This window comes from Rissa tridactyla, chromosome 5, assembly GCF_028500815.1.
Source record: "Rissa tridactyla isolate bRisTri1 chromosome 5, bRisTri1.patW.cur.20221130, whole genome shotgun sequence".
Taxonomy (NCBI): Eukaryota; Metazoa; Chordata; class Aves; order Charadriiformes; family Laridae; genus Rissa; species Rissa tridactyla.
The window spans coordinates 35,251,469-35,269,748 of NC_071470.1; the positions used below are offsets into that span (position 1 = coordinate 35,251,469).

General features: G+C 41.1%; 1 protein-coding gene across 1 annotated transcript in view; it reads left to right on the plus strand.

The window, feature by feature from the left end:
• RMND5A (required for meiotic nuclear division 5 homolog A) overlaps positions 1 to 11,944 on the plus strand; it is a 28,346-nt gene extending 16,402 nt beyond the window's left edge. The window contains exons 5-9 of the mRNA XM_054202207.1: positions 1,227 to 1,393; positions 3,266 to 3,431; positions 6,123 to 6,225; positions 8,707 to 8,861; positions 10,233 to 11,944. Of these exons, the coding sequence (XP_054058182.1) occupies positions 1,227 to 1,393; positions 3,266 to 3,431; positions 6,123 to 6,225; positions 8,707 to 8,861; positions 10,233 to 10,296 (655 nt within the window). The 3' untranslated portion in view covers positions 10,297 to 11,944. The remainder of the gene's footprint in view (positions 1 to 1,226; positions 1,394 to 3,265; positions 3,432 to 6,122; positions 6,226 to 8,706; positions 8,862 to 10,232) is intronic.
• The last annotated feature ends 6,336 nt before the right edge of the window (positions 11,945 to 18,280 follow it).

The following is an 18,280-nucleotide window of genomic DNA, read 5'->3' on the forward strand; positions in this document are numbered from 1 at the left end:
AGGTTACTGCTGTCGTTACAAAGCCTTGCCAGTAAAGTCAGACTCCTGACGCTTTTATCACAACACATTGAAAGTAGATACTTGCTCATTAATGCTACATCTTAATGCAGAAGGCTAACTTGCATTGAAGGCTTTACTAGTACTGTAAGAAAGCTTAATTTCCTTATTTTAGTGTTGGTTGAAAAGAACAGAAGCCTTACATACCCCTTCTTTTTAAGGAACAGGGACCTACCTCAGTTCCTTGCTGAAAAGTGAAAAGCTCTTTGCTTAATGGGGCCCCCACAGTGAAAATAGTATAACTAATTAACACTAATGAGAAACAGATGTACTGAAGAACATTGAAACTTGAAGTTCTTAAGGGAAAGATTGGATTGATTTAGGCCTGACTAAATTGAATTAAGGAAAAAAACCCACCAAAACCAAAATAAAAAAAGGGGAGGGATGAATAAAATCTAAATTGTAAAATAACTTTATGAAATGCCTTGAAAATTCCAGCTCATTTTACTTGGTGCACGTTTAAGAATTCTTCCATGTTATTTGGGAGCCAAACATCAGTGTTGTCATGGTGATGAGAATCAGAAAGTGAGAAATATTTTTATTGCCCAAGTTGAAAATAACACAGAAAGCAAAGTTTAAGCAGGGTAAAGTATGCTATTTAAACTGATTTCCCTTCCCCTTACCCCTCATTGTAATATCTTGATAGTTCTATCTTCAAGGCCCCCATGGACGCGCTTGCCTTTTCCAGGGCAACATACACATGCGTATGAACATAGTGGCTTAGAGGAAATGTTTGGCAAATAAGCAAGTTGGAAAATATGTTCTTGAAAGGCTTGGTCAAACTTCTTCAAAATGCAGCTGAAGACTATCTGTAATCATTACAATTCAGAGTAGTATTAATCCAAATACAGTAGATTCTAGATATTTCTACCTTATATTGTGCCTAATTCAGTCTTACCTTCCAGCCAGCGCATGTTGAATTTTTGCAGAGGTTAACCCATACAGCAGCAGCACAAGTGCCATCGTTCATGTATTGTGCGCCGTTGGTAGCTCCGTTACTTGTAAAGGGTCTTGCCATTTTCTGTGCTCTGTATAGACTCATAGAAGTTCAGGGAATAGTCATATTCTCCTTGAAATAGGTGGTTGATAATTGTAATAATTTCACATGGTGTAGGCTGATACTTAATAACTCTTGTGTCATGTCCCATTGTACCTCCTCGTTTCTCTAGGTGGGCGGTATCCAACAGAGAAATGCTTATGGCACAGAATAGTTCGTTGGAATTTAAACTGCACAGGTTATATTTCATTAGTTTATTGATGGGTGGAACGGCAAATCAAAGAGAAGCACTTCAGTATGCGAAAAACTTCCAGCCATTTGCCCTAAATCATCAGAAAGGTAAGTTTTTGGTCACATTAAGGGGATTTAAAGCACTTGGATTTGGCACCTCATAGTAAAATATAAATCATGTTCCAAATGTGTCTTACTCCATTATATTGATTTTGTTAGAGGCTTCTTATTTTCGTATTCAACATGTATAACATGAATCCTTACAATTTGAATTGACTCCCTTTTTTTTTTTTTTGACAGAGAGAACAAAATTATATTTTAATATGCCTGCACATTTGCTTAAATTTGAGGGTTTTCGTTCTAAATAATACGTAGATGACATCTAGAATAGGCCTACTGCCAGGATAAAGTGTTAAAATTGCACAGAAATGTTCTTGGAATAGTCATCTGCTATTTTCTGCTGCGTGGGGTAATACAAAGAGAAACGAAACTTTTGAAAAACCTGGAATCATAGAATGGTTAGACTTGGAAGGGACCTTAAAGATCATCTAGTTCCAACCCCCCCTGCCCTGGGACCAGATTGCTCAAAGCCCCATCCAACCTGGCCTTGAACACTTCCAGGGATGGGGCCTCCACAGATTCCCTGGGCAACCTGTTCCAGTGTCTCACCACCCCCATGGTAAAGAATTTCTTCCTAATACCTAAGCTAAATCTCCCCTCCTTCAGTTTGAAGCTGGTACCCCTTGTCCTATTGCTCCACTCCCTGATAAAGAGTCCCTCCCCCATCTTTCCTGTAAGCCCGCATTAGGTACTGGAAGGCCACTATAAGGTCTCCCCAGAGCCTTCTTTTCTCCAGGCTGAACAGCCCCAACTGTCTCAACCTGTCTTCATAGGAGAGGTGCTCCAGCCCTCTGATCATCTTGGTGGCCCTTCTCTAGGCTCGCTCCAACAAGTCCATGTTGTTCTTACGTTGGAGGCAGCAGAGCTGGATGCAGTACTCCAGGCGGGGTCTCATGAGAGTAGACTAGAGGAGCAAAATCACCCTTGACCTGCTTCTTTTGATGCAACCTAGGATGCGGTTGACTTTCTGGGCTGCGAGCGCACGTTGCTGACTTGTGTTCAGCTTCTCATCAACCAGCACCCCCAAGTCCTTCTCCTCAGGGCTGCTCTCAAGCCATTCTCAGCCTGGCCTGTATTTGTGCCCGGGATTGCCCCAACCCACGTGCAGGACCTTGCACTTGGCCTGGTTGAACTTCATGAGGTTTGCATGGGCCCACTTCTCAAACCTCTCCAGGTCCCTCTGGATGGCCTCCTGTCCCTCTAGCATGTTGACTACACAACACAGCTTGGCAAACTTGCTGAGGGTGCACTCATTCCCACTGTCCATGTCACCATCAAAGATGTTAAACAGCACTGGTTCTAATACTGACCCCTGAGGAGCACCACTCATCACGGGTTGCCACTTGGACATAGAGCCATTGACCACAAGTCTTTGATTGCAGCCATCCAGCCAATTCCTTATCCACCGAGTGGTCCATCAGTGAAATCCGTGTCTCCCCAATTTAGAGACAAGAATGTCATGCAGGATAGTGTCAAATGATTTGCACAAGTCCAGGTAGATGATGTCAGTTGCTCAATATGTGAGTTAGGTGAGCCATTGCAAACTGAATCAAGTAACACCTAATTTTTAGCACACTGTGTGTGTCAGAAAGCTTACAAAAAAGTAAACCTGTTTGAAACAAATTAATAGGCAGCATGTTGTGCTTGTAGAGGGGCAGACAATGAGTCTGCCTATAGTGGACTGGGGCTCTCGTAGCTGTAGACGTCTGTTCTGTGGTGGCTGTAACTGTATTTTGTAGAGGTGAGGATGTGTAATATTGATTTGGTGTGTCAGCCTGTTTTCCATGTAAAAGCTAAAACTGTAGACGCTAGCTTTTATTTTCTTATATAAAATAAGTAACTGTTCCTGGTGCCTCACAGATATTCAGGTTTTGATGGGCAGCCTGGTGTATCTGCGGCAAGGTATAGAGAACTCTCCGTACGTTCATCTATTAGATGCAAACCAGTGGGCGGACATCTGTGACATCTTTACAAGAGATGCCTGTGCTCTTCTGGGTCTCTCAGTTGAATCACCTCTCAGTGTTAGGTATGTTCGTTTGCACTTGCTTTTAAGACCAGGTACATAATGTTTTGGTTTCTGTTTCTTGCTGAGGATGAAAGAAATGGCTTTTGAGTCTGATTTGACTTGTATTAAATAAAGAGTGTAGTTACGATTGACTCTAACAAGATTTGCAAAGCTCAGAAATCAGAGGTTGCAGTGTGCTGTGCTTTACCCTGCACCTTTGCAGCTCAAGAGGAAGCATGCATGGATGGAATTTGGCTTCTGTAGTTTAGACATCAGTGCAAAAGATGAGGGTGGCAATCAGCCAGTTATTCCCACAGCAAATGTGTGAAAACTGTCCCTGCTCTTTAATTGCAAAAAAAACCCCCCCAAAACTGTGGCCATGATTGTGTCAGCATTTGATCATCTTGGTTTTTAATCCACATGTTACTCTACCTGTCTTCTCCTTAGAAGAATGATAAGAGTTATGTTGTGATTTCAAGTGCTAAATTTTCCAAACTGTTTGCTGGACCTCATTTGCAAAGAAGAAAGAGGCACTTTCAAGATCAGTAGCTAATCGGACAAAATGCAAATCTGTAGGAGGCTGTTGGAAATGTGAAGAAAATACAATCTAATCTCCCTCTAGTTTCTCTGAAGATAAAACAGATTAGCTGCTATGTAGCCTTTAGATGTTAATTCCCCTGATATACTTGCCTGATGTTCTCATTTTCATTTCAGACATTAAATAGAAAGTAAATTATATGTATCTTTCTGGGGTAGATTTGGTACTTCGCAAAAGCTTCACTACCTCTTCTTTTGTTTTGGCTTCTTTTTTTTTTACTGTTTGCATATTACTATTATTAGACTTCTGTGCTTAGTTTAGAGCTCATAAAATTGTCAAGCCTTCTATTTCTCCTGCTTGCACCTCTGTCACAAAATGCAACAGAAGCAACAAAGGGAGCAATTTCAGATTAATTGTCTTCTACAATAAACGTTACGAGTTTCAGTTTGAGGGTTTTATATCTATCTAAAACTTCTATCTCTGGCTTTTGATTTTTCATCTTTTACCTGCTTCGGTCAAGTTAACAGCAGTCCTTTACATTTTAATTGCTCATGCACTGACACTGTAATGCTGTTTTCAGCGCAAATGGCCAAGAGATTTTTGGTGAAGTGGAAAATCCCCGTTATTGATGTTTGGATTGGTTGGACGCTTGCTCTGTGCCTGGTGTGAAATCAACTGCACTGAAATGCATTTACTGTATAGGTGGTATTGATACTCTTGTTATAAACAAGACCGTTCTAAACTGCCGTGACCTTTGAGCACTGCAAATCCTGTAGAAATTAAACTACCTTGAAGTTAAATCCCTGCTATAAAATACATTGCTTTCTAGAACATGGATAGTGGTCGCTTTTTTTTAAGGCTGATCAGTTTCTTCAGTATATATCTAATCCTGTAGAGGCCTCGTGGTCTGTACACTATTCCTGTGTGGAATCAGTGGGAAGACTCTTGTTGTACTAAGGAGGTCATGGTTCAGGGTCTTGAAAGACTACAGGACACCATTTGAATTTACTTGAGTTGTTATGCTCTTAAAAAAGCAGTAATAGTTTTTATTTCTACAAATACTGTTTGTGTAAACTTTCCACAGAGTTAACACAAGTTATGCTTAGTGCCGAAATAACCAAAAAGCAAAGTGTAATGATTAAAGTGGCTAGTCAGAGGTGAGGGATATGTTTGGTTTGGTGTGCGTGTGGTGGTTTGTTTTTTTTTTTTTATTTTGTTTTGGTTTTTAGCTTAGGCAATAGATCCATGAGGTTCAGGCACATCTGTCCCAAGTAAACTAGCCAGAATGTTGCTGCAGAAACATAAAACCAGGTATCTGGAGGGGCGCAGTGGAGAGGAAGACCGCGACTTCTGTAGGCAATAAAACTTGCACAAATAGTAAGAAACAGAGCCAAAGAAACAGAGCAGGCTGATACCAAGGTCAAATCATGTTTCTGTTGCTGCTGATTTCCAGGCCTATAGTACTGTCATTAGACTTAAATCCATGAGAAACATCTGTTAATCTGTGGAAACTTAGTGTCATGCTTTCTTTTGTAACATGGTGAAATATTTCAAAATAATGTGGTAAGTTCTGGTAATGGGTAACTCCCAGAGCAGACTCAACTGTTGGAACGCTGACTTTGTTCAGTTGTACACTGCCATTCTTGTTACAGGCTGTAATATCTTTCCTTTGCTTGCCTTCCTTTGTTTTTCCTACATTTGTTTTCCGGATTTAAGGTGGAAGACCTGTTTCTTTATGTGGTAATTACCTATAATTAAAGGATTATGGGTTGTGTGTGCATGTGAGTTATGCGGAAACTCTTAGGCTGCATGTACTCTTCCACAGTTAAGAGAGCAACTACCTATCCAAGCTAACAGTATGGCTTCCTCCTGTACAGCTCAAAATCAAAGTTGGTGGTATGGAAAATCAATTCATTATAAGACTCAGAGCAGGGACTAACTGTTGTTTTCAGTCCAGAATGTAGTACATGAGGGCCCTAGCCTAAGATGCAGGGTAGCTGATGACCTGCCCCAAAACTCTTGCTTGTTATACTTGAAGGCAGCTTAGAAGTACTGACCAGAACTGAATGAGGTATTACAACACTCCTGTGTTTCAGGTAACCTTTAAAGTAGAAATACAAAAAAATGCTGGTTTTCTAACAGGCACCTTGTGTTAACTTTTCCTTTTTCTGCAGTTTTTCAGCAGGTTGTGTAGCATTACCAGCTCTAATTAATATCAAGGCAGTTATTGAACAAAGGCAGTGCACAGGTGTTTGGAACCAGAAGGATGAACTACCGGTGAGTTGATGCTGAGCTATCCCAGGGCAGATTTCTAATGGCAAATGCTGTTTTCACTTTTGTCTTGTGCTGAATGTTTAGGGATGTTATACACGGTCGCCGCCTCCAGCAGGTCTGGGGCTTGGGGCTTTCTACTCTACAGAGACCTGGGGGTGTCTGTCCCAGGCCAATGGACGTATCTGCTGCTTTCCTGTTTGTAGGTTCAGCCAGTAGCGAAGCTGAGCATGAATCGCAGATGCCCACCCACGCACACACACAAAGGACACTGATACGACTGGCTACACAGGCTGCCGCAGACAAGGCGCTGCCTTCAACAGCACCCACATACAGGACTTGCATAAAACATTAAGTATAGGCAGCCAAGATCCCTTCCTCCTCTTTGTCTGGTAAAGATTGAAATTCACTGGTGAAAGCACACATGCACCACTCTGATAGAATCATAGAATAGCTTGTGGTGGAATGGACCTTTAAAGGTCATCTAGTCCAACCCCCCTGCAATGAGCGGGGACACCCTCAACTAGATCAGGTTGCTCAGAGCCCCGTCCAGCCTGACCTTGAATGTTTCCAGGGATGGGGCATCTACAGCCTCTCTGGGCAACCTGTTCCAGTGTCTCACCACCCTCTTCGTACAAAATGTCTTCCTTCTATCTAATCTAAATCTACCCCTTTTTAGTTTAAGACCATTACCCCATGTCCTATCACAACAGGCACTGCTAAATGCATGTTCATGGACACTCAAATACTGGCATGGCCCTTCTGCCCCCTTTTGTACCCCTTTCTGGACATTGCTCCTCAATTCCCTTCCTGTACACATTCCTCCTGCAGTTTGTATAGTTCTACTGACCCCCCGTCCTCTGAGACCCTCAGGTTTGCATTCTTATCTGTTAAAGTCAGGTTTGGTTGCAGTTTCTCAATAACCTATCAATTAGTGTGACTGACAAGGTTGTTTCTTGTTACCGTCTCCGTTATGTTTATCTGTCAGGTTTCTATCTCTCAGTTTTGTATGTTGCTCCCTCCTTCACTTGTTATGCCTTTTTGAATTGAAAAGGTCTTTGAACAAATCTCCTTAACAAAACAGGTGCTTTCACCTTCTACTTAGCCTTACGCTGAACATAGGAGATGTTTATGTACCTGGAAAGGAAATGCATCCCAACGAGAAACATCAACTTCCTCTAGCTAGGCTTGAGCTCTGTCCATGGGTTGCTTTGCACTGACTCTTTATCAGGCAGATAAGAGGTAAAAGAATTAGCGCTACATCTGGGGACACAGGAACGGAATTGGGATCCAGTGCGTTATGCTTCCAGCACAGCTCATTTCTATCTGTTGAATTGAAGTTCCTTTATGAAACCCCAGTTTCCCATTATAGCTCTTACCTTACCAGGAGTGCGCAGCTCTCTAGTGGCCTGCTCCTGATTTGGAAAGAAAACCTATTTAGTGCAATCTGGGCGTGAACTGAGTTAGCCTCTTTGTAGCTGGAAGAGCTTCATTTATAGTGTAAGTATGTGTGTTGAGTTTCTCCCAGCTATGTTTTCTGTAACACTGAGAGTGTAACCTCTGAGTGTGACAGATTCGTGCCCTGCCGTCCAGACAGGAATAATTAGCTAGGGATTATTTGGGAAAAGATTGCTGTCAGATGCAGATCACTTAATAATAACATATATGTCTCCTTGCATTTTCTAAACCTAAGGGTCTCTAAGTGTGTACTGCTAAGGCAGTATGGGGATGGGAAGCTTTATTTTCATTGTGCAAAGACAGACATTAAGTAGCGTGAAAAGGTTATATTGTCAGCTTTTGTTGAAGGTTAAACCTGTCAGAACTAAGGACTGGTCAGAGACAGGAGCTTCAGGTAGAGAAGCTGTGATTTTTGCAGTTCTCAATTGATTCCTGAAGTCATACACCCATTCTTCTCTGTGGGGTATCCCTTTCTGAAATCATCTGGTCCTGATAGCAAGAGTTGTGCTGTATGAGTGTCTTTGGTGTTGGTAGTCAAAATAAATGATTCTGATACACTTCATTATTGACAGGACACGTGGGTGTAGGTAGAGTCTTTCAAGAAGCTGTAGAACATTAACATAATCAATCCAAGGGGCTTTCTCTTCTCTGTGTGTGTCTGTTGTCAAACACAGATGAGATCTATTATCTAAACAGCTTTGGAAATCAGTGGTGCTAGGAAATACAGAAAGTCTTGCTGGGTGGTCAGCTCAGTTTTCCTGCCAGAGCATAGATCTACACTAAAATATGCACTTGTCCTTTGGCAGAATGCTCTGCTTTGTTGGGGATGGGAAGAAGCAATGTAAATCACCATTTTAAGATCACAATTAAGTATTTTTGGCTGGGAAATTGTCAGGCATCCACACAATGGCTTTTGCTGCCTTCACAGTTGAATTGTGAAATCCATTAAGTAAGGGCCATGACCTAAAAGGGATAATTGCTGGAAATGTAGTTTCCCAAGATAAATTGTTTTGTTAATTCCTTTCACAGATTGAAGTGGACCTTGGTAAAAAGTGCTGGTATCACTCAATATTTGCCTGTCCCATTCTTCGTCAGCAAACAACAGATAATAATCCACCTATGAAGTTAGTCTGTGGTCATATTATATCAAGAGATGCTTTGAATAAAATGTTTAATGGCAGCAAGTAAGTACCACACTTCTATTTCAAGCCAACATATAGACAAAGACAAATCTTAAGAATAGAATAGCGTGTTTTGGGAGAACATAATTGGTGGAAGCTTGTTAATCTTAAAGAATGACTTAGAAACCAGATAAACCAGGTTGGTGCACTGGAGAAGAGCATAACAAACCCTCTGATGTTGTAGAAAGTGAGGTTACACAAAAGAATGCAATGAACGGAATAATTTTCCAAGTTGTAAGTACCATTGTGTTGTCTTAAATTCAAAATGGAGGCTTTACACACACAGTTTTTCGTTGGGAGCAAGGTTAGCAATGCATGAAACATCCCTTAAAAAATAAAAGTAAACCTCTGGGGAAATATGGCTTGGTAGTTGGTCAGGCAGTTGAGTTATTGCTATGGAAATACTCCTCCTTAGATATCAGTGGTGTGCCTACAGGCTTTTGGGATGGAGGAAATGGGAGGGAGAGAGCTATACAGATTTTCTTGGGGAAGAACCAGTGGTAATTTGGATTGAATATATGCAGCATCCGTGGAGGCTGTCGGCTTAATTTAAAGCCATAAGTGGTTTTGCGAAATCCAGTGTGAAAATAAGCGATGAATGAAAATGTCAAGTGATGTTTGCATTCTTTGCCCTGCTCGAAAATCCTGAAGGTATGCCTTCATGGGTGACTTAGCCATTTTAAGCTAGTAAACTTACTGCTATGCTATTCCTGTCCCCAGTCACTCATTCCTGATGCTTTCATTGATCAGCTTTGGTGACAGCACAGCTCTGACAATATTAACTCGGGGCGGGGGGGGGGAATGAAAGGCCCAAATTTAGAGATGGGGAAAAATGAATCAATGCTAGAAGAAATATTGTAACCAGGTGGAATTGTATCAGTGGAGAGACCTCAGCAGGAAGGCCAAGCTGACCTCTTTAGCCGGAGCCTGCAGGAGCTGATCTCAGGGCGTTGTAAAATCACAGCGTTTTGGGAACCAGAGAGTAAAACGCACTGGGTGCTGACGAAGTCAAAAGGAAAGCTACCAGCCTATTTAAAATGGCTGAAATGCAGCAAACTAATCCAGAAGTAGAAATAATAGATTAATCACGAAGAGTAATTTCTTGGTATTTAATAATTCAGGGATGTGTGGGCGAAAGGTGAGAAAAAATATAATTAGAAGAAAAAGCGTGATAAGGTCTCTCTCAGCTAAAGGACTTTTAATGGAGCCAAGTTAAGTATTATGGCTTAAGAGTACACCTGTTTCATGCTGCATGGGGGGGGGGAAGAGAAAGAGCTATCACTGCAAACTTAATACCTTTTGTAACTGATGAAGAAGCTTAATGCTCGGTTGTTGCACATTGCCACAATTCTAACGCGTTGTCTTTGTCCTCAGATTAAAATGCCCCTATTGTCCGATGGAACAGAGCCCTGGAGATGCCAAACAGATATTTTTCTGAAGAAAAGTTTCATTATGCAGTTTGTAAGTGACACTCTGGATTTCAGGTGCATTTCAGGAGAATTAAAACACACTTGTTCCATTTTATGCAGCAGACTGAGGACTCCTATGTTTGATAAGCTAATGCTACAGAAACTTTGCCAACATTTAGTATATACATACCAAGTGGAAATGCTACAGAAATAATATTACCATAGGGCTTTACTATACTCTTGGTCTCCATACCTGATCAAGTTACTACACCAGCAGTTGTCATTCAATGCAGGTTTTTGTACTTAATTATACGGTGACTTTTTACTTTTTAAAAGCAGAAATTTATCACCCCCATTGGTTTCATATTATTCCCGCTATTATTCTATCATTCTATTGATAACTATCACCTTAGAGAATGTTTGTGGAAAAAGTTTTATTTCCTGTAATGTGTACATAATTAAAGGTAAATACTTCAGAAAAAAAGTTTGATAATTTGAATAGTGGTTATAAAACTAATTTGTATTTTTTTCGCTGAAAAAGCTGTGATATATTCTGAGTTTTTCTTTCAAACATTTTTTCAATTTTTACATAGAATTCAAAGTAAATGTGCATATATATAAAGTATATAAAATATATAGCCCCAAGGGGCTACCTGTTAAAATCCATCACTAATTTATAAGGGTGATGCGTGACTAAATTACTACTGGAGCAGAGAGGGAATAGGAAATCCTGTTCCTTTGATTTCACGATCGAGAAGTGTTTGTGTAAGAGAACATTCAATAAATTCTGAAGTGGAAATGCTTTTAGTCGATGACATTTGCTCTCTGGCCTTTGTAGTCATGTTCTTTGAACTTTGTATTCAGGATTAGGCTATAAATGTCATGTTGCTGTATAGTTTAATAGTCATTATAGTGTGCTATTTATAAACAGTTATCAAAACCAAATAAATTGTAGAAGTATTCATTGTTAAATGGGGAAAAGCATGTTCTGATGCAATCTACTGATCACGACTCTGCACTTGGCGGAACTGGGCCCTACATCATATATTAGGAGGTAGCAAATTTTCTGTAGCTTGAGAACACTTCGCTTCTAGCCTTGTTTTTGTAGTAGACTATTACTGCCATTGCCACTTTTTCTGCTAAATTTGTCATATTGTTGACTAGGTAAATTTGTACTCATAAATGAGATGTAGATCATGGCAGTTAAATCTTTTCTAGTGTGCATATATTTGTATTTATTGCACTGTCCTATAGTAGGGCAAGCAGCCATAAGGCATGCAAAGCTACATGTAAAATTATATTTCTGTATTGTGTAGTTTAAAAAAAAAAACAACAACCCAAGCTTATATGGTTGAATACTGACACACTGGTTGAATGCACTAGCACAATGCACTACAGAGAAGACCGTCTTTGAGAAATCTACACCTTTTGAATTTGTACGTCACCTGACTTGAGAGACTGAGTTGGACTCTATTGGATCAGTGACAGTGGACATCCCTAAAGAGACATTAAGAGGAGCAAGTCAAGGCACACAAATTTTAAATTTTAAATGTGTTTGATACGTGTGAAAAAATACAGGTGTGTGATTTTCTGCAAAACTTAAACTGTATTCACACTGAGTTCAAAACAACCGCGTTACCAAGTGGTAAAATCAATAATAAACGGGTGAGGATATTATTTTCCATGTAGGTTTCCTAGTCTTACTGAAACTGCTTTTAATATTTTCTTTGCAGAGGAATTGCTTAATGCTTTGGATTTAAATGAAATGGCGTATGGACTATTTAAAAGTAATAATAACAAAAAAAAAAACCCACCCCAAATCACCCTGAAGTGTAAGGTCTGCATGTCTTTCTCTGTTACACTGCTGGTATTTTGGCATTGGTATGAACGCTGGTTAGTGTTATAGTGCCTCTGATGCAATTGCTTAGAGGACAAAAATGGCACAGTTATTAAATGGCAGCAGAATACCAACTCAACGTACGTATTAGAATGTTTTTAATACAGAGTGGTCCTGTTTTCCCTTTTAAACAGTGCATGTTATAGCTCCACGGCTGTTTTCACCAGATAATTGCAATTCTTTTCTTACCTGTCTGTATGTTTACTTTAAAAATAATTGCTTGCAGTTTGGAAGTTCCACCAGCAGATGATGCTAGCAGTTTATTATAGAGTGCTTATTTGCTTACAGTAATGGGGTATTGTGATGGGCGTTTGTGAAATATGTCTGCATTTTGGTTGTTAAAGCTGTCCAGTTTGCCCTTTGAGGTGACGCAAGTTATCTCCTGCTAATGCTTGATACGCTTCTGGTAACTAGAGAAAGTGCTTGCATGGGGAAAAGTGATTAATACTCTGAGGTTTTCATACTTATAGTTAGCAGCTGATACGCGTACACTTTCTCCAGCAGGGTTGGGGAATATCCATAGAAAAAAGGTTCTGATTTTAAAGCTACAGCATGATCTGAGGTCTGTCTCTATTATGCTTTTGGACCAGATTGTGAAGCCTTTAACCAGTCCCTTTGTGCAGCAAGAGCCTTTTAATGAGACTGCTGCATGATGAGAGTGAAGAGACTCAGCACATTTATATCTGTATCGAGATCACTGTGTCACTTCTGCATACTGCATTGGGCTTGCAGCTGCTGCTTCCCCCCTTTCTTTGCAAAATGTGTCAGAACAGCAACTCTGTGGCAACAAGTGTTCCAGCTTATAACGTAGATGGGCCTTAAGCCAAGAATTTTTTGGCTATGCTTATATAAAAGGTTTAGCTTATAGGTGCTCCAAAAGTAATGGATGGTTATAAATATGATTTCCATAACAGTGGCTTGTTAGTGGTGTTATTTCTATGTCTATTAATAGACATGTTACATTAACTCTTTTTTTTTTTTTTCTAAATTGGAAGTCTGTTGTGATATGTTCTTGTGGGGTTTCAAGTCTGACTGGTGGTATAAAACATAATCAGACCTTAAAAACAGATGGTAGAAAATGATAGCCTTTTTGATCTCAAAAGGTATCGATCATTTTTGTAATACTATGACTGTCATTAAGGCAAAGTTCATGTCCTAACCCCCCATTAGTACTCTTGATGATCAGCTGCTCTGTGAATTATTTTTTCTCAAATTGAGGAAGGTCTTTTTCCTGCAGTGACTTCAGCACTGTGCATAGCAAGTATACATGGCTGAAAAACAGATCTTCCCTGCTAAAAATCAGTGTTTCTCTGCTGAAATACTGTATTGATTTCAGTCTTCTGTCGGTAAGTCAGGTCAATTAATGTGTGTAGAAGCTGCACTGAAAGCTGTGTGTTACAAATAATGAGTTAGAGCTTTTGATCCCTGTTAAGTTAGACGTGTCTCTATCCTGTTGCTTTCATACTTTCTTCCTAACATTTTACAGGATGGCTGCTGCTAAAATTTGAGTTTGAAGTTAGTTATGACTACTCAGAGCCAACTTGTCAAGCTCAACGCAGTAAGTTTGGGTTTGATTTTCCTAGCAAGGTTTGTTTGCCTGCTGCAAGAGACTGTTTTTCTTTCTGTACTTGTCACTGCGCAGGTTGATTTATCTCAGAGGGGAGGGGGAGGAAATTCATGGTCCTTAATCCATCCCAACTGTTAGTGAGTAAAGCTGTAACGTAGTGTTACATTACTATTCTGATTTAATTCAAGCCCTAATATATATAAAGGAAGATTGGTTTACAAAAGTGTATATATGTGAGAGAAGAGTGACTTAACATTCCTTTATGACTTCATGCTTGCATTAAATTAGGAGTTCTCTAAGGAAATACGGAAACTGGAGTTGCTTACAGCCTACTATAAGCTCTTATTGAATCCTGCTGGGTTTATGTGCAGTAACTGGTGTTTTCACATCACACTGACTTGTAGTATTTTTTACAGGAAAATCGTATCTGTGTATTCAAATGCAAAATCCCTGGTTGTATTGCCCAGGACCTACTCCACTTTATAACTAAGAATTTTTTACACTTTCTAGAGGGTTATTTCAAACGTAGCTGAACAGCACAGTTCCAATGCAGACTGGAACAAAGACTCTGTCCTGAAGCTGGTGGTTGCCGTGGCGTGGACTGGAGTGAGCAAAGCTTACCTGAATTCAGCCTTTGAAATGGATATCCCCTTTTCTCCTGCATTTCCTCTACCTCGTGTTTATTTACAGACTGAGTGACACTGCTATTGGTGTCTTCTTTCTTACTAAGTGTCAAGCTATCGCTGTGGGTTTTCCTCTGCTTTGGCTAAAGAAACAAAGGGATGGGGAAGATGCAAATAGTGCCTCAGTTCAAGTCTTGAGCATGATCCATGAGAGATTTGCCTGTGAGGGGAGGAACTAATTATACAAACACAGTTACTTTGACTGACAATTTCTTCTCCCCTCAGAAGTGAGGGTAAATGACAGTATTTTCCAAGGTTTCCGAATTACACGGGAGGCTTCCAGGCATGTGGAGCACAAGCAGATGTGATAGTTCTCCCATGACAAAAATTGTACTTACCAATTTATTCAGCACAGCTCAGGATGGAACCCAGTGATGGATAGGTCATGCTGACCCTGCATGTCAAATAGATTTGACTTCAGATGAATCAGAAGGAAGAAACCTAGTTACAAGAAGGTCATGTTTCACTGCTTACTGTTCTCCCCAGGATTTCTGTAACTCTTTCCTCACCTTATTGTGCTCTTCTGTCTTGAATGCCGCAGAAACAGCGGCAAGGGTATGGTTTCTGTGGGGTGGCTTCCAAGCACTTGCACAACATGCATCACAGCATTAGTCTGAGGAGTCTGGGTTGGGCTCAGGTGCCTTCACTGTGACATGTCGTCTGTCAAGTACAGACAAAGTGACTAAGTGACCAATTACTGGCTCTTCTGGGGTCATCTTGGCTGTATTATTTGTCTGGAGTTTAACTCATCAAAATCCTTTACCACTCAGAAAATATTTCAGAGTAAGTGAAGCGCTGCATGGGGGAGAAGCAGGTGTCTAACAAAGGCAGCAAATTCTGGATGCTGTATGGTGTGGAGGACATCTGATGCCTCCCTCAGCTTCATAGGGCTCTTTCACTGACCATCTTGTACCCTTTTTTCTTTATTAGCTGAAGTTATGCTTAAATTGTAAATCAGCTGTTGCTCTTTCCACCATTAAGCGTTAACCCCTAGGTTGTTTGCCTTTAGCCCATCAGCATCTGAGAGTTTTGGGCTACTTTACTATTAGTTTTGAGCAACTCTGCAATTAGGTAACCCTCAACCTCTGAGCAAATCTATTCCTTCCACTTCTCTTGGAAAGTCAGTTCTATATCTCAGACTCTTGTTTGCCTCCTGTTAACCCCTAACACCTTCCAGCCTTTGCCTCTGCACCCAGTGGAGTCCCCTCACCATATAGCCTAGAACCTTCTATGCGCGCTGTTAGCAAAAAGCTGTCAGATCTGTAGGGCCTGTCCAACAACAGCTTCCTGCATGGAGAAACAAGCACCCTTGAGCTGCTTCTCTAGACTCCAGCTCAGCTGGTCCTCCAGGCTTCTTGCCCAGTCATTGCTGCTCTGCATCCAGAAACTCATCCAGTTTGAGCAAACTTGCTTGATTTGCTGGAGGCGTCTACGTGCCTTCTAGCTTGATGCCGCGTCAACCATTCACCTCTACAGCAGGGCTGGAGTTGCTGTCAGCTCCTTCCCTTCTCACTGCTGCGCTGATATTTGCATCTTGGTTATTAAGGTTTTGGTGCAAAAGGTGTGGTTTGGGTTTTGCCTTCTATTGGTAACTTATTATTGGGATGCAAAGGTACACGTTTGTCTTGTGAAGAAAATACTGGTCTTATTAAGCTGATTATAAACAATATCGTTCCTCAGCTGTATGTGTAGATGGAAAACTTAACAGGCCTTCTTGAGCTATAGGTTTGAATCCAAGATGCGGTGGTGGCTACAGCTGACCCGAACTGGAAGATGAATCGATTGCAGGACTGCGTGGAAGGAAGCTCAGTCTTGCTTTGGAGAGCTGTGCGGCATCACCGCCTCTGCTGGAGGGTTCCTTGGTGGAGTCAGGCTGGTGGTTTGAAGCAAACTTCTCATGATTTTGCTGCCTGTGTAGCAAATGCTGAATCACAGCACTTTGGTCCAGTGTGCCTGATGTATTTTGAAAACATTTAAATCACAGTGGTTCACAAATAGAAAAGCCCACCTAAGAAGAGTCAGACGAACAAGTTTTACTCCTGGGTATCCAGAGATGGACAACGGTCCCTGGACATGCACGTGTAGTATCTCACAGAAAGTCCACAGGTGGAGAGTTGTATATGCTTTTAAAATAAATTCCTTAATAGGTTTTTACTAACTCATGATATCTGTCACAGAGGTACAGAGGGATAATATTTCTACTGATACTTCACATGCAGTTTGCAGTCAAGCTTGATATGCAGTTTGGGTGATACGTCCCTTTGGTCACCTACAGATCTAAGAACCAAAATGAGACCACCAAGATCTATGTTTTAAAGAGATGCAAGGACAGGAATGAAGATAAAGAATTGAAGATGATGCCTGACTGATAGCAAGTAAGAAGCTGAAAGCTGCTAATAGAGTTCAGTGAACGGTCATGTATTTTTAATAGCTTGATTATACCCAGTAAAAAGCCATGCCCTCACAGCTTACAGCTGTGATGACATTGCCCAGAAATTGGCGGGCAGGAGAATTTGTAATCTGTCTGTTAACTGGGCTTTCTTTCATGTGAAATATACCCTCTAAAGAGGGAGTATGCTATCGACAGCAATATTGCGATCAAAGTCCTTTCTTCAGAGTGTTGAAACTGCTGGAAACTTGCTAGGTTCCTGAATTTCTGAACGAAGTCTCCGATTATCTTCAAGGATGAAATTTCCTCTTTGGTTTCTTTTAAGGCATCTGGCTGTGGAAACGGAGCTTGAGCCAGTAGATACTAGTTGCTGCAGGCAGTTGTGTGGTGGTTGGTATTTATCTGGGATTGTGGCACTCGGATGCTGGGTCCTGAGGATTGTGCTGAGCAGAGCGTGCTCTTGGGGCACTGCATGAGCTGTGGCCGGCAGAGCGCAGGTTAGAGGTTCAGGGTGAAGAGTGCGTCGAGGGAGACAGGAGGCTTCCCGGTGCCTCCCCAGTTTGGCGCTGGGGTTAAAAGAGATCAATGATGTTCTGTGATTCTGAACTAGAGGTCAAAAATCGGCAGCCCCCACTGTGCAGTGCATTTGGTGCTGTATTGAGGATGGTAATTGCAACTGTCAGTGTTGTAATTTTTTTTTTTTTCTAGATGTTTATTTCCTGTGCAAACGACTACTAGAAAAAACCAAACCCCAAACATACCCTGCTTCCAGTTGTTGGTGGTGTCAGGAGGGCTTTGGCTCTGTTGATCTTGCTGCAGGACCCGGGGGGGTGTCTCAGTGTGGCACCGCACAGGGGAGCAGTGCTATTAGTAATGTCAGTAGTTAGTAATGCCCAAATATATGTATTTTACATTGCTTAGGGTATGGGTTTGCTCTGCTTATCCTGCATTAGGATTCCATGCGGTTCCTGTAGTGAGGAATTTGTTGTACATATGTTCACCTTATTGAAATGCTTTTGATTTTTAAGTACCCATATCCTGTTTTACACTACAGGATTGACTCTCATAGCGGTAGAACTAGCAATAAGTGTTTAACCTGTGGATCCTGAAATAATAATTTCATTTGAAAGAATAGCATAGCTTATAGGGAGCAAAATACAGAAAAATGCTTCTGTTAAGTTTTCTGTTCAATGTTTAGCACTATACATTCAGTTATGCCACGTTCAACTACTGTGCTAGAGAAACTGCATTTTCAAGGAAACGCGTCCCAGGTATAGTAGGGGGCCTTTTGTGGGGAAACACCACCAGATGCATGCAGTCAGATCATTCACCTTCATTCTACAAAGCCATTTAAAAGAGCTGGAAGGTCACTGGAAGTGTGGAGACAATCTCTTGGAGGAGGATTTAGGTTTGGGAGTTAGTACCAGATCAGGAGGAGCACTGCCTGATAGCCCGGGTTACGGGAACGTGGCACAAC